The sequence below is a fragment of the Ranitomeya imitator genome, chromosome 9 (assembly GCF_032444005.1).
Source record: "Ranitomeya imitator isolate aRanImi1 chromosome 9, aRanImi1.pri, whole genome shotgun sequence".
NCBI classification, from domain to species: Eukaryota; Metazoa; Chordata; class Amphibia; order Anura; family Dendrobatidae; genus Ranitomeya; species Ranitomeya imitator.
This window is the reverse complement of record NC_091290.1, coordinates 5887475-5900685: the sequence shown is the minus strand read 5'-3', so window position 1 is coordinate 5900685 and position 13211 is coordinate 5887475. Positions and strand designations below refer to the sequence as shown.

Sequence of the window (13211 nt, the reverse complement as noted above, 5' to 3'; positions counted from 1 at the left end):
GCAGGAAAGGAGAAGGGGCAAGAGTGGGGTCTGCAGGAGAGGAGAAGGGGCAACAGAGCCAGAGAGGGGTCTGCAGGAGAGGAGAAGGGGCAAGAGAGCCAGAGAGGGGTCTGCAGGAGAGGAGAAGGGGCAACAGAGCCAGAGAGGGGTCTGCAGGAGAGGAGAAGGGGCAAGAGAGGGGTCTGCAGGAGAGGAGAAGGGGCAACAGAGCCACAGAGGGGTCTGCAGAAGAGGAGAAGGGGCAAGAGAGGGGTCTGCAGGAGAGGAGAAGAGGCAACAGAGCCAGAAAGGGGTCTGCAGGAGAGGAGAAGGGTCAAGAGAGCATAGAGCGGTCTGCAGAAGAGGAGAAGGGATAACAGAGCCAGAGAGGGGTCTGCAGGAGAGGAGAAGGGGCAAGAGAGCCACAGAGGGGTCTGCAGGAGAAGAGAAGGGGCAAGAGAGGGGTCTGCAGGAGAGGAGAAGGGGCAAGAGAGCCAGAGAGGGGTCTGCAGGAGAGGAGAAGGGGAAAGGGGGCAAGAGAGGGGTCTGCAGGAGAGGAGAAGGGGAAACGGGGCGAGAGAGGGGTCTGCAGGAGAGGAGAAGGGGAAACGGGGCAAGAGAGGGGTCTGCAGGAGAGGAGAAGGGGCAAGAGCCAGAGAGGGGGCAATAGAGGCAGAGAGGGGTCTGCAGGAGAGAAGGGGAAACGGGGCAAGAGAGGGGTCTGCAGGAGAGGAGAAGGGGCAACAGAGCCAGTGAGGGGTCTGCAGGAGAGGAGAAGGGGCAACATATCCAGAGAGGGGTCTGCAGGAGAGGAGAAGAGGCAAGAGAGGGGTCTGCAGGAGAGGAGAAGGGGCAACAGAGCCAGAGAGGGGTCTGCAGGAGAGGATAAGGGGCAACATAGCAAGAGGGGTCTGCAGGAGAGAAGGAAACGGGGCAAGAGAGGGGTCTGCAGGAGAGAAGGGGCAACAGAGCAAGAGAGGAGTCTGCAGGAGAGGAGGAGGGGCAACAGCAAGAGAGGGGTCTGTAAGAGAGTAGAACGGGCAACAGAGCAAGATAGGGGTCTGCAGGAGAAGTGAAGGGGCAACATAGCAAGAGAGGGGTCTGCAGGAGAGGAAAGGGGGCAACATAGCAAGAGGGGTCTGCAGGAGAGGAGAAGGGGCAACAGAGCAAGAGAGGGGTCTGCAGGAGAGGAGAAGGGGCAACATAGCAAGAGAAGGGTCTGCAGGAGAGGAGAAGGGGCAACAGAGCAAGAGAGGGGTCTGCAGGAGAGGAGAAGGGGCAACATAGTAAAGGGTCTGCAGGAGAGGAGAAGTAAACAACAGCAAGAGAGGGATCTGCATGAGAGAAGAAGGGGCAACATAGTAACGGGTCTGCAGGAGAGGAGAAGGGGGCAACATTGCAAGAGAGGGGTCTGCAGGAGAGGAGAAAGGGGCAATATAGCAAGAGAGGGGTCTGCAGGAGAGGAGAAGGGGCAAGAGAGGGGTCTGCAGGAGAGGAGAAGGGGCACCGTAGAAAGAGAGGGGTCTGCAGGAGAGGAGAAGGGGGCACTGTAGCAAGAGAGGGGTCTGTAAGAGAGGAGAAGGGGCAACATAGTAAGAAAGGGGTCTGTTTGAGAGAAGAAGGGGAAACACCTTAACAGAAGGGTCTGCTGGAAGGAAGAAGGGGTCACTGCGAGGGGGCAAACACAAATTAAGGGTCTACTGGAGTGAAAGAGGAGAAAAGGGGTCACTGTGAGGGGGCAACATAGTAAGAGAGGGGTATCCTGGAGGGGAGAAGAGCTTACTGGGGGGCAAACAAAACAAAAAAAAGGTCTGCTGTAGGATAAGAGGAGACAAGGGGTCACTGTGAAGGGGCAAAATAGTAACAGGAGTTTGGTGAGGAGGCAGTAGGAGACAAACGCTCACTGTAAGGGGGGAAAGAATTGTTCTGCTAGAGGGATCGCTATAATAGGGGAGAGGATGTGAAGAGGGGTCACTGTAAGGGGGCAAAATAGTAAAAGGGGGTCTGCTGCCAGTGAAGTAGGGAACGTTTTAAGATTGGAGCGAGATCTATAAGGAGGAACAAAAGGGAATAAATAGTCACAGTAAGGGACAGGAGGTCTCTTTTAGGAGCAAAAAGAGGTAATTTTAAAAGGGAGCAGAGCCATTTTAAGGGGATAGAGGATGGGCCTTTAAGGAGGAACAAAAAGGAAGAAGGGGAAGGAGAAAAGTCAGCAAGAGAGAAGGGGCACTTTAAAGGGAAAGAAGCGCAGAATGGTTGGTGTCAGTGTTTAAAGGGTTTGGGACGGGAGTGAAGCGCAGGGGAGGCCAGGCCTCTACACGGTGGGTGGTTATATCACACACAGCTGAGGAGCATTGGGGGAGGCAGCGGCTCCTCGGAGGAGGGACAGGGGGCGGAGCTAAGTGATAGAGGGCTGGAGGGGCGCCCCCTGGCTGTCACTATGAGGTCCCTCCAGTTGTTGCTACTGCTGCTCCCTTTCTGCGCTTCCTCGCTTCCTGCGGGCCGGACACACGGTGGTGAGTACCCCCTCTACACCTCCTGCATTGGTCCCGGGTCCGCACCTCTCAGCCAAGCATTATGCCCATGTGGTGGGTGTGAGATCACTTCCGGCACAGATGGGACCTGTTGCTTCTTTTGACATCTCGTAGTTTGCGCCATTTCATAAAAAGCGTCTATTGCTGAATATTCACCAGAAATCATTTTCACTGGACGCAGAAAGGGATGAGAATGGCGCAGAGGTGTAAATCCGGAGCTGACGGTGGTGACTGGGCACCATGTATCCAGGCAGCGTCCTGCGCTCGTAGATGTCCACATTTGGATCAATACCAGGAATGCAGAGAATTTATTTACTGACGTCATTTTTATTTGGTGACATTGACCCCGTGACGTGGGTGAGAGGCTTTAGGACGCCCCCATTGTCTTGCCGGGTATGTGTCGCCTGCGCCATCATGTAATAGCCCATCATTATCTGATAGTGACAGTTCTGCAACTTTCTTCCAGACTTTGTATTTAGGGATTTTGTAAGCTCTCTGCTTGCTGTCAGTGAATGGAAACATTCTTGTTTAATCTGGAACTAGTCCTGCTGACACATCGGAGGGTCTGCTGCAGTCATTTCCAGTCTGGGCCCCTGGAAATGATGCGTGGGACTACAACTTCCAGCGTGACCTATCTGGATTGTTTTGGCTTGATTTTTTTAGTGATGTTTAACCCCTGTTTTGCTACAAGGAGGTCTTCTCGCAGTAGAACTACAAACACCAGCATGACCCATTGACATAGACTGGGTTCTGGTTTATTCCTTGATACAGCAGATCAAAATTGTTGGTGCCCCTCGATTAATGACAGAAAAATTCACAGTGGTCACAGAAAGAACTGGAATCAGACAAAAGTAATAATTAATAAAAGATCTATGAAAATGAACAGATGAAAGTCAAACATTGCTTTTCAGCCATGCTTCCACGGAATTTAAAAAAAAAAAAAAAAAACAACTCATGAAATAGGCAGAAAAGACAGAAATGATGGGACCCTGACAATAATGTGACAATGTTAGATCGCGGTGTGTCCAGTAACTATCATCACAGGGGTCTACAATCTATTGATGACAAATCAAAGAGACGGATAATACAAATGGTAACAAAAGAGCCAGAAAAACTTCTAAACAGATTAAAGGTGAACTTCAAGCTCAGGGAACATCAGTGTCAGATTGCACCATCCGTCGTTGTATGAGCCAAATTGGACTTCATAGGAGACGACCAAGGAGGACACCATTGTTGGAAAAAATCATAAAAAAGCCAGGCTGGAATTTGCCAAACTACATGTTGACAAGACACAAAGCTTCTGGGAGAATGTCCTATGGACAGATGAGACAAAAATAGACTTTTTGACAAGGCACATCAGCTCTATGTTCACAGACGGAAAAATTAAGAATATCAAAAAAAGAACACTGTCCCTACTGTGAAACATGGAGGAGGCTCTGCTATGTTCTGGGGCTGCTTTGCTGCATCCGGCACAGGGTGTCTAGAATGTGTGCTGGGTACAATGAAATCTCAAGACTATCAAGGGATTCTAGAGAGAAATGTGCTGCCCAGTGTCAGAAAGCTTGGTCTCAGTCACAGGTCGTGGGTCTTACAACAGGATAATGACCCAAAACACACAGCTAAAAGCACCCAAGAATGGGTAAGAGGAAACATTGGACTATTCTGAAGTGGCATCTAGGAGCCCTGAGCTAAATCCTACTGAGCATCTGTGGAAAGAGCTGGAACATGGCGACCTTCAAAGACGAGACAACTGGAGCAGGAGTGGGACAAAATACCTGCCGAGAGGAGCAGAAGGCTCACTGACAGGTCCAGGAATTGCCTCCAAAGGCTGCACAACAAAATATTAAGTTAAGGAACCATCATTTCTGTCCAGGCCGATTTCTTGAGTTTTATTTATTTTAATTCCGTGGAAGCATGGTTGTAAAGCAATGTCTGACTTTCATCTGTTCATTTTCATAGATCTTTTATTAATTATTACTTTTGTCAGATTCCCGTTCTTTCTGCGACCACTGTGGGTTTTGCTGTCATTAAATGAGGGGGACCAACAATTTTGACCACGTGTGTACCATCCAACTGCAGCTGTCAGTGGAGCGTTGCAGGACTTGCTGGTATTTGTAGTCATCATTTTATTGAAGCAATTCCATTTAGAGGACCCTGTGGCTTCATGGGGCATCTACAGGACCCTTCTAAAAAGACAAACAGCCGTGAGTGTCTGCACCTGCCCCAGTCACCCCCGAACCTCGGAGGAAACATTCGGGGGAGTGATGTGTACCGGCCTGGATTCACCTTTCCAAACAACTGTGTGGAATTTCATGGGTTAAACCTGTGATACAAGATATCTGCGTATTCCCGACCCCTGGAGCGGCGCTCACCCAGCACTGTACATTGGTTGTCACCCTGCTTTCCCAGTGTCAGATACAGGGGTGGATATAGAGAGACAAGGCTCTAGAGCATGATCTGCAAGGGCAGGGGTCCTGAGCAAAAATGCAGCAGAATTGTGAATGCAGCTCTGCATGAGGATAGAGTGTAAAATATAATATCAGAACTGTGAATGCTGCTCTGGATGTGATTACATTATAAACTGTGATGTACAGTAACTGAAGAATTAGGAATGCAGCTCTGGATGTGACAAGAGAGTGAAATATGATGTAACGGCAGAATTATGAATGCAGCTCTGGATAGGATCCAACAGCAGAACTGTGAATGCATTTCTGGTTATCAGCTGACAGCAGAATTATGCATGCAGCTCTGGATGTGGAGTTAAATATGATGTAACGTCAGAATTGCAAATGAAGCTCTAGATGTGACTGAGGATATTATTCGATGTAATGACAGAATAGTGAATTCAGCCATGGATGTGACAGAAGTGTAACATTTGGTGCAACAGCAGAAATGTGAATGCAGCTCTGGATGTGACAAGAGTATGAAATGTGTAATGGCAGAATTATGAATGCAGCTCTGGTATGAAATATGTAAAGGCAGAATTATGAATGCAGCTCTGGATGTGACTGGAATGTAAACTATGATGTAAGAGGGGTGTTTGCCGTTACGGATGTGATCGTGATTGTCTGTTATCCCCTGGTCTTCTTTTACCGTTTCCCCGTGACGACCGGTATCTTTCCCCGTTAATGCTCCCAGTATCCCACTCGGACCCTCAGCCAGCAGACCCCTCTCTGACATGGAGGGGCTTTTGGCAAGTTCAGCTTTCCAGCCAAGTTTCCTGGCGGCAGACGCTTCATTCATGGGATGTAGTCAGCGGTACAGGCCGTCACTATGTGACTGAGGATGTGGGCTGTAGGACTACATGTCCCAGCAAGGCCGTCCTGTGAAAGCATGTGGGATCAGTGCTGCCATAGAGTGATGCTGGCCATGCGTGGTACTGCACAATGGCAGAGTCTGATGAAACCTGTGGACACAGCGAGTGGATGAATGGAGGGTCCCGGGCGCGAGGCACAAGCATGGTGTGAACAGGGGCGAAGCGATGACGAGCGCCACCACTCAGCTTTCCTGGAGTCCGGAACCACAGCCTGGTAACATGGCACCTGGTAACATGGCCGTGCTACTGCAACGCTGCAGAGGTCCGTGTCTGGTGATGTCCGGCCACAACATCTGTGCGGGAATCCAGGGAACGCCGGCTGACAACCTCCGGCTGCAGAACCACATGCTGGTTGTCAGATGCTGTGATCCAGAGGGGTCTGTACTGTATAGTATTGAGGCTTTATATTGGGGGGGTGGTATTACATTGTGGGTGTGGTATTACATTGTGGGTGTGGCTTTACACTGTGGGTGTGGTATTACATTGTGGGTGTGGCTTTATGTTTTGAGGTGTGTCATATTTTATGGGTGTGACTTTGCATGGTGGGTGTGGCTTTACATCATCAATGAGCTTTTACATTTGGTGGTTGGATGCTGCACATTGTAGATGTGGCTTACACATTGCGGGCGTGGCTTACACATTGCGGGCGTGGCTTACACATTGCGGGCGTGGCTTACACATTGCGGGCGTGGCTTACACATTGCGGGCGTGGCTTACACATTGCGGGCGTGGCTTACACATTGCGGGCGTGGCTTACACATTGCGGGCGTGGCTTACACATTGCGGGTGTTGCTTACACATTGCGGGCGTGGCTTACACATTGCGGGTGTGGCTTACACATTGCGGGTGTTGCTTACACATTGCGGGGGTGGCTTACACATTGCGGGCGTGGCTTACACATTGCGGGCGTGGCTTACACATTGCGGGCGTGGCTTACACATTGCGGGCGTTGCTTACACATTGCGGGGGTGGCTTACACATTGCGGGCGTGGCTTACACATTGCGGGTGTGGCTTACACATTGCGGGCGTGGCTTACACATTGCGGGTGTGGCTTACACATTGTGGGTGTGGCTTACACATTGCGGGCGTGGCTTACACATTGCGGGCGTGGCTTACACATTGCGGGCGTGGCTTACACATTGCGGGCGTGGCTTACACATTGCGGGCGTGGCTTACACATTGCGGGCGTGGCTTACACATTGCGGGCGTGGCTTGCACATTGCGGGCGTGGCTTACACATTGCGGGTGTGGCTTACACATTGCGGGCGTGGCTTACACATTGCGGGGGTGGCTTACACATTGCGGGCGTGGCTTACACATTGCGGGTGTGGCTTACACATTCGGGTGTGGCTTACACATTGCGGGCGTGGCTTACACATTGCGGGCGTGGCTTACACATTGCGGGCGTGGCTTACACATTGCGGGCGTGGCTTACACATTGCAGGCGTGGCTTACACATTGCGGGTGTGGCTTGCACATTGTGGGCGTGGCTTACACATTGCGGGCGTGGCTTGCACATTGCGGGCGTGGCTTGCACATTGCGGGCGTGGCTTACACATTGTGGGGGTGGCTTACACATTGCGGGCGTGGCTTACACATTGCAGGCGTGGCTTACGCATTGCGGGCGTGGCTTACGCATTGCGGGCGTGGCTTGCACATTGCGGGCGTGGCTTGCACATTGCGGGCGTGGCTTACACATTGCGGGTGTGGCTTGCACATTGCGGGTGTGGCTTGCACATTGTGGGCGTGGCTTGCACATTGTGGGCGTGGCTTACACATTGCGGGCGTGGCTTACACATTGCGGGTGTGGCTTGCACATTGCGGGTGTGGCTTGCACATTGTGGGCGTGGCTTACACATTGCGGGCGTGGCTTACACATTGCGGGCGTGGCTTACACATTGCGGGTGTGGCTTGCACATTGTGGGCGTGGCTTGCACATTGCGGGCGTGGCTTGCACATTGCGGGCGTGGCTTGCACATTGCGGGCGTGGCTTATGTAATAAATGTCTCTGCATTGCCTTCAGTTATGGGTTTAGGTCACATTGGTGCCGCACTCGTCTCTGCCGCTCTTAGTTGTGGACATGATGGCGGTCCTGGATTGGGAGACTTGGAGAACTGCTGACCTGTGAAATACTGACAGAAAGCAGAGGCCGAGCGTTACCCCCCAGGGAGGAAGGCAGCCATGATAATGAGCGATGGAAAGCAGACCAAGCTCAGATGAGAAATAATCCCACGCCATGATAATTCATGAGCAGCAGGCCGGCGTCCACTCACCTCCTCGGGGGACGTCGCTGCCGTGTGCGGCGTCAGTCGATTCATGAAAATAAACACCAACAAGAAATATGGACAAACGATCTGAGGAGGCAGCCAATCACATTTCAGCTCTTATCTAAAGTGGAAAATAGAAAATGAAACAAGTGTTCTGATTGGATTCTTGGAGATTGGGCGTCAGTAACAGAAAGGCATACCGCCCATAGCTACCAATCACATCACTGCTTATATATACCTAGCTTTAAACCACACAGCCAATGAAATCACTGCTTCTATATAGTTCTAGGTTTTAGCAATCAATTACATCACTGCTTTTTCACGTGTGGAGCTGTAAAAATGAAAGCTGAAAGCTGATTGGTTGCTATGGTTAATGTCCTTAAACCTTTGATATAGTGACAAAATGGCGTCATTTTTAATTATGAGTGCTGAGGTGACTGAATGTACAGTGTAGCATATAGCGGCCATGTTCACATCGCAATGTCTGGCCGCTGTTACCTTACAGAACCGTGTCAGTATCCCAAAGCTCTGTCCCCATACGCTGTGCCCATAACCCCCGACCGCCACACACGCGACCCGTCAGGTCCGGCCATGGCGAGAACCATGCGAGCGATGGCGTCTGTCCTGCCCTCACATACAGGCATGGCCCGGCGTCAGGAGATTTCTGTTTGTTGTTTCTTTCAGAGGATTTTTGGCGCAGTCGGATTCACGTCCTCAGGGATTATGTAATGACAGATAATCTATATATAATACATATATCGGCGTATGTTGGCATCATTGCGTCTAGTATTGTATATACTGGGGCGGAATAATGGCTGTTAACCCCTTCATTCCTCTCTCTCCAGGTGTTGATGAGTGCGCCCTGGGCACAGATGACTGCCACATCGACGCCATATGCCAGGACACGCCAACGTCATACAAGTGTCTGTGCAAGGCAGGATATAAAGGGGCAGGCACAGCGTGTGAAGGTGAGGGCTCTAGTAGACTGCGTCCGAGTGTCCGCCTCCTGAGGGCGTCCGCTCCCGAAAATGATGCCCGTCAGAAGAGTGCACGTTCGCTCTGCCCGCACCATGGCATTCTATGACTACTCTACAGCGAACTTGTCCCTAAACACAGCGTGAAAGCATCCGTAGGACGAGGCCAGGGCTCCGCACAACCTGGAGGTCGGAAATGTCCCATTACTTGAGCCCGTGGTGTAACGCGACAGCCACTGCTGCCAACAAGTTTACTTTTTTTTTTTTATAAAGCTGCTCAACAAAAAATATATATTGACTCCTTCACAATCGGGTGATTTTTCCTTTTTGCTCTTTTTTTTCACCCGCCTTCCTCCAAGGGCACCAACAATTCATCTTCCCATCGACATAGGCCTTGTTTTTTTCTACTAGAGATGCATGATGTAAAGGCATGTTCACACTGGGCACAGAAACAAGCAAAACCAAAGAAAAACCAATGTACCCTAAGGAAAATAAATAAGTAAAAAAGCAAGTGCATTAAATAATTAACAGAAAAAAAATTGATCAACAAAAGCATAAAGCTGTCCCACCGCGACAAGGTGCACCCGACTGGGACAGTAACTACACTCTAAAGTTAAAACCTACCTAGTGTGAACAGTGGCGGAGTTGGGCTATGTGCACACGGTGCAGATTTGGGTGCAGAATTTTCACAAAATCTGCATCTCCTGGCGGAAAACGCAGGTGCAGATTTGATGCATTTTTCCTGTGGATTCTGTGCGGATTTCATGTGTTTTTTACCCCTGTGGATCTCTATAATGGAATGGGTGCAGAAACGCTGCAGATCCGCACAAAAGTAGTGACATGCTCCTTCTTTTAATCCGCTGCATTTTCTGTGCGGAATTTTCCGCACAGCATTTTTTTTTCCTATTGATTTACAGTACATTGTATTGTAAATCACTTTGCGGATCTGCAGCGTTTCTGCGCGGAAAAAAACGCTGCGGATCCGCAGTAAATCCGCAACGTGTGCACATAGCCTCACAGGTTCCACCCGGACACCCAGCTTTGGAGGGACTATGTATGTACTGCCCAGCTCAGTGAAAAGGGTGACTGTACCAATTGGGTACACCTTGTCGCGGTGGGACAGCTTTATGCTTTTTTTAATCAAAAACAGTGTTTACTAAATACCCTATGTTAATTATTTAATGCACTTGCTTTTTTATTTATTTATTTTCATTAGGGTATATGCATACATTGCTTTTTCTTTGGTTTTGCTTGTTTTCTTCTAGGTTACAGTTTTCCATTGCACCAATCATTTTCCTGTATAATATACCAGAAAAATTAAAGCGCTGCGAAATAATGAAAAATAATCCAATTCTGCCATTTTGTCTTATTAGGAGGTTGGGGTGAGGGAGTTGCTGTTTTTACAGTGGTCAATGTTTGGTAAAAATGACCTGGTGATATGATTCTTCAGATCCGTACATTGAGGCTATGTGCGCACGTTGCGGATTTGGCTGCGGATTCGCAGCTGTTTTCCATGCGGTTTACAGTACCATGTAAACCTATGGAAAACTAAATCCGCAGTGCACATGGTGCGGAAAATTCCGCGCAGAGACGCAGTGGTTTATTTTCCGCAGCATGTCAATTCTTTGTGCGGATTCAGCAGCGTTTTACACCTGCTCCATAATAGGAATCCGCAGGTGTAAAAACACAGGTGAACTCCACACAAAATCTGCACAAAATCCACAGGGAATCCGCAATGGAATCCACAACCTGTGCACATACCCTCAGAAGGTGCGTTGCGCAAAGCTGATGAGTGCCGCGGCACTAGCGCTCGCCATTGTAATGCAGTCATCAGTGATTGACTGTGGCTTCTGAAGGGTTAAACAGCAGTAACATAGTAACATAGTTAGTAAGGCCGAAAAAAGACATTTGTCCATCCAGTTCAGCCTATATTCCATCATAATAAATCCCCAGATCTACGTCCTTCTACAGAACCTAATAATTGTATGATACAATATTGTTCTGCTCCAGGAAGACATCCAGGCCTCTCTTGAACCCCTCGACTGAGTTCGCCATCACCACCTCCTCAGGCAAGCAATTCCAGATTCTCACTGCCCTAACAGTAAAGAATCCTCTTCTATGTTGGTGGAAAAACCTTCTCTCCTCCAGACGCAAAGAATGCCCCCTTGTGCCCGTCACCTTCCTTGGTATAAACAGATCCTCAGCGAGATATTTGTATTGTCCCCTTATATACTTATACATGGTTATTAGATCGCCCCTCAGTCGTCTTTTTTCTAGACTAAATAATCCTAATTTCGCTAATCTATCTGGGTATTGTAGTTCTCCCATCCCCTTTATTAATTTTGTTGCCCTCCTTTGTACTCTCTCTAGTTCCATTATATCCTTCCTGAGCACCGGTGCCCAAAACTGGACACAGTACTCCATGTGCGGTCTAACTAGGGATTTGTACAGAGGCAGTATAATGCTCTCATCATGTGTATCCAGACCTCTTTTAATGCACCCCATGATCCTGTTTGCCTTGGCAGCTGCTGCCTGGCACTGGCTGCTCCAGGTAAGTTTATCATTAACTAGGATCCCCAAGTCCTTCTCCCTGTCAGATTTACCCAGTGGTTTCCCATTCAGTGTGTAATGGTGATATTGATTCCTTCTTCCCTGATCAGTGATCAGAGGGACTCCAGCCGCTGCTGTTCAGGCAGATGGTGGCTGGTGCTGAATGTGGCACAGAGTCAGTTCCTGCAGTCGCTATATGACATCACATGTCTGTTCTCGCGTGTTTTTATTTTTTATTTTCTACAAATCTACTTTATGATAAGTCCTGGATATATAAGGTTAGCGTGCACTTACTTTTCTCTGACCTTTCTTTAATCACATGCACTTAATGCACAATAAACATGTAAAGGGCCCTGTACCAGGCTTAATAGGGTGCTTGGCAGAAGGACACTTGTGGGTTTAACCCTCACGGGCAGCGCTGGTCGCCTCATCAATCAGCCTCCGTCACTTGGTGCAATGCTCACTCCGCAGCCACTTCAGCTGCCAGAGAAGAGCAACAAAAACACTTGATTTGCAAGACAATCCGGCTCTTAAAGGGCCGGCGAGTGTTTTCACTTGTGTCACTGAGCTGTGAAGGCCTATTCTGGGGGAGCTGAGCATCCATCATAATCACTTGTGTTCTTTATCCTGCAGACATTGATGAATGCGATAACGAGTACAATGGAGACTGCGTCCACGAGTGTACGAACATTCCTGGTAACTACCGCTGCACTTGCTACGATGGATTTCAGTTGGCGCACGATGGGCATAACTGCCTGGGTAAGACTTTGTAGATTTACGGAGGTGTAATTAGGATACCCGGAGTTATAGTGACCAAAAGAGTCATCACGAGGATCTGTGGTCGTCTGGGTCTGGAGGCCTTTTTTCTGCCAATTTTCGAAAAAAAAATCTGCAACAAAGTGACACGTGTGAAAGCGTCCTTATAGAGTCCTTCACAATAGACAAAGGGTGCGTTTTACCTGCGGATTTTTCAAAAATGGTGCGGAAAAATCCGCACATGAATCCACAGTGTGGGCACATAGGCTTAGAACTAGCGGAACATCCATATTCCATCCCACAGAGCGACTCCTGTCCTGCTCACCAGCTGAGGGTCTGCATCAATGTATCTCTTAGCAAAACGGCAAAAATCTATAAAGGCCTGATTTTATTTCTCTTTTTTATGACCTGTCAGTAACACGATCCCTTCATTTCAATATTTTTGAACTGTCTTCAGTTTGCCGGCATTCCACCTTCGACTTTTTTTTTTCCCATTCACAAACAAATAACAAACGGAGCGGAGATTCAGGCCATGTTCACACTTTGCGGTTTTTACCGTGGAACCGCGGCGATTTTACCGCTGCGGGTCCGCTGCAGTTTCCATTGCGTTTACAGTAACCTGTAAACCCTATGGAAACCGCAAACCGCTGTGCACATGCTTTTGGAAAAAACGCGCGGGAACGCAGCGGTTTACAACCCGCTGCATGTCACTTCTTTGTGCAGAATCGCAGCGATTCTGCACCCATAGGAATGCATTGATCTGCTTACTTCCCGCATGGGGCTGTGCCCACCATGCGGGAAGTAAGCGGATAATGTGCGGGTGGTACCCGGGGT

The 13211-nt window shown here is 49.2% G+C and overlaps 1 protein-coding gene across 4 annotated transcripts in view; it reads left to right on the top strand.

The window, feature by feature from the left end:
- Positions 1-737: 737 nt before the first annotated feature.
- SCUBE2 (signal peptide, CUB domain and EGF like domain containing 2) overlaps positions 738-13211 on the top strand; it is a 127632-nt gene continuing 115158 nt past the window's right edge. For 2 of the 4 annotated variants that reach the window (XM_069740098.1, XM_069740099.1), the window contains exons 1-3: positions 738-2495; positions 8943-9065; positions 12255-12380. In XM_069740098.1, coding sequence (XP_069596199.1) covers positions 2420-2495; positions 8943-9065; positions 12255-12380 — 325 coding nt within the window. In that variant the 5' untranslated portion in view covers positions 738-2419. The remainder of the gene's footprint in view (positions 2496-8942; positions 9066-12254; positions 12381-13211) is intronic. The other 2 variants (XM_069740097.1, XM_069740100.1) reach the window with 2 other exon arrangements.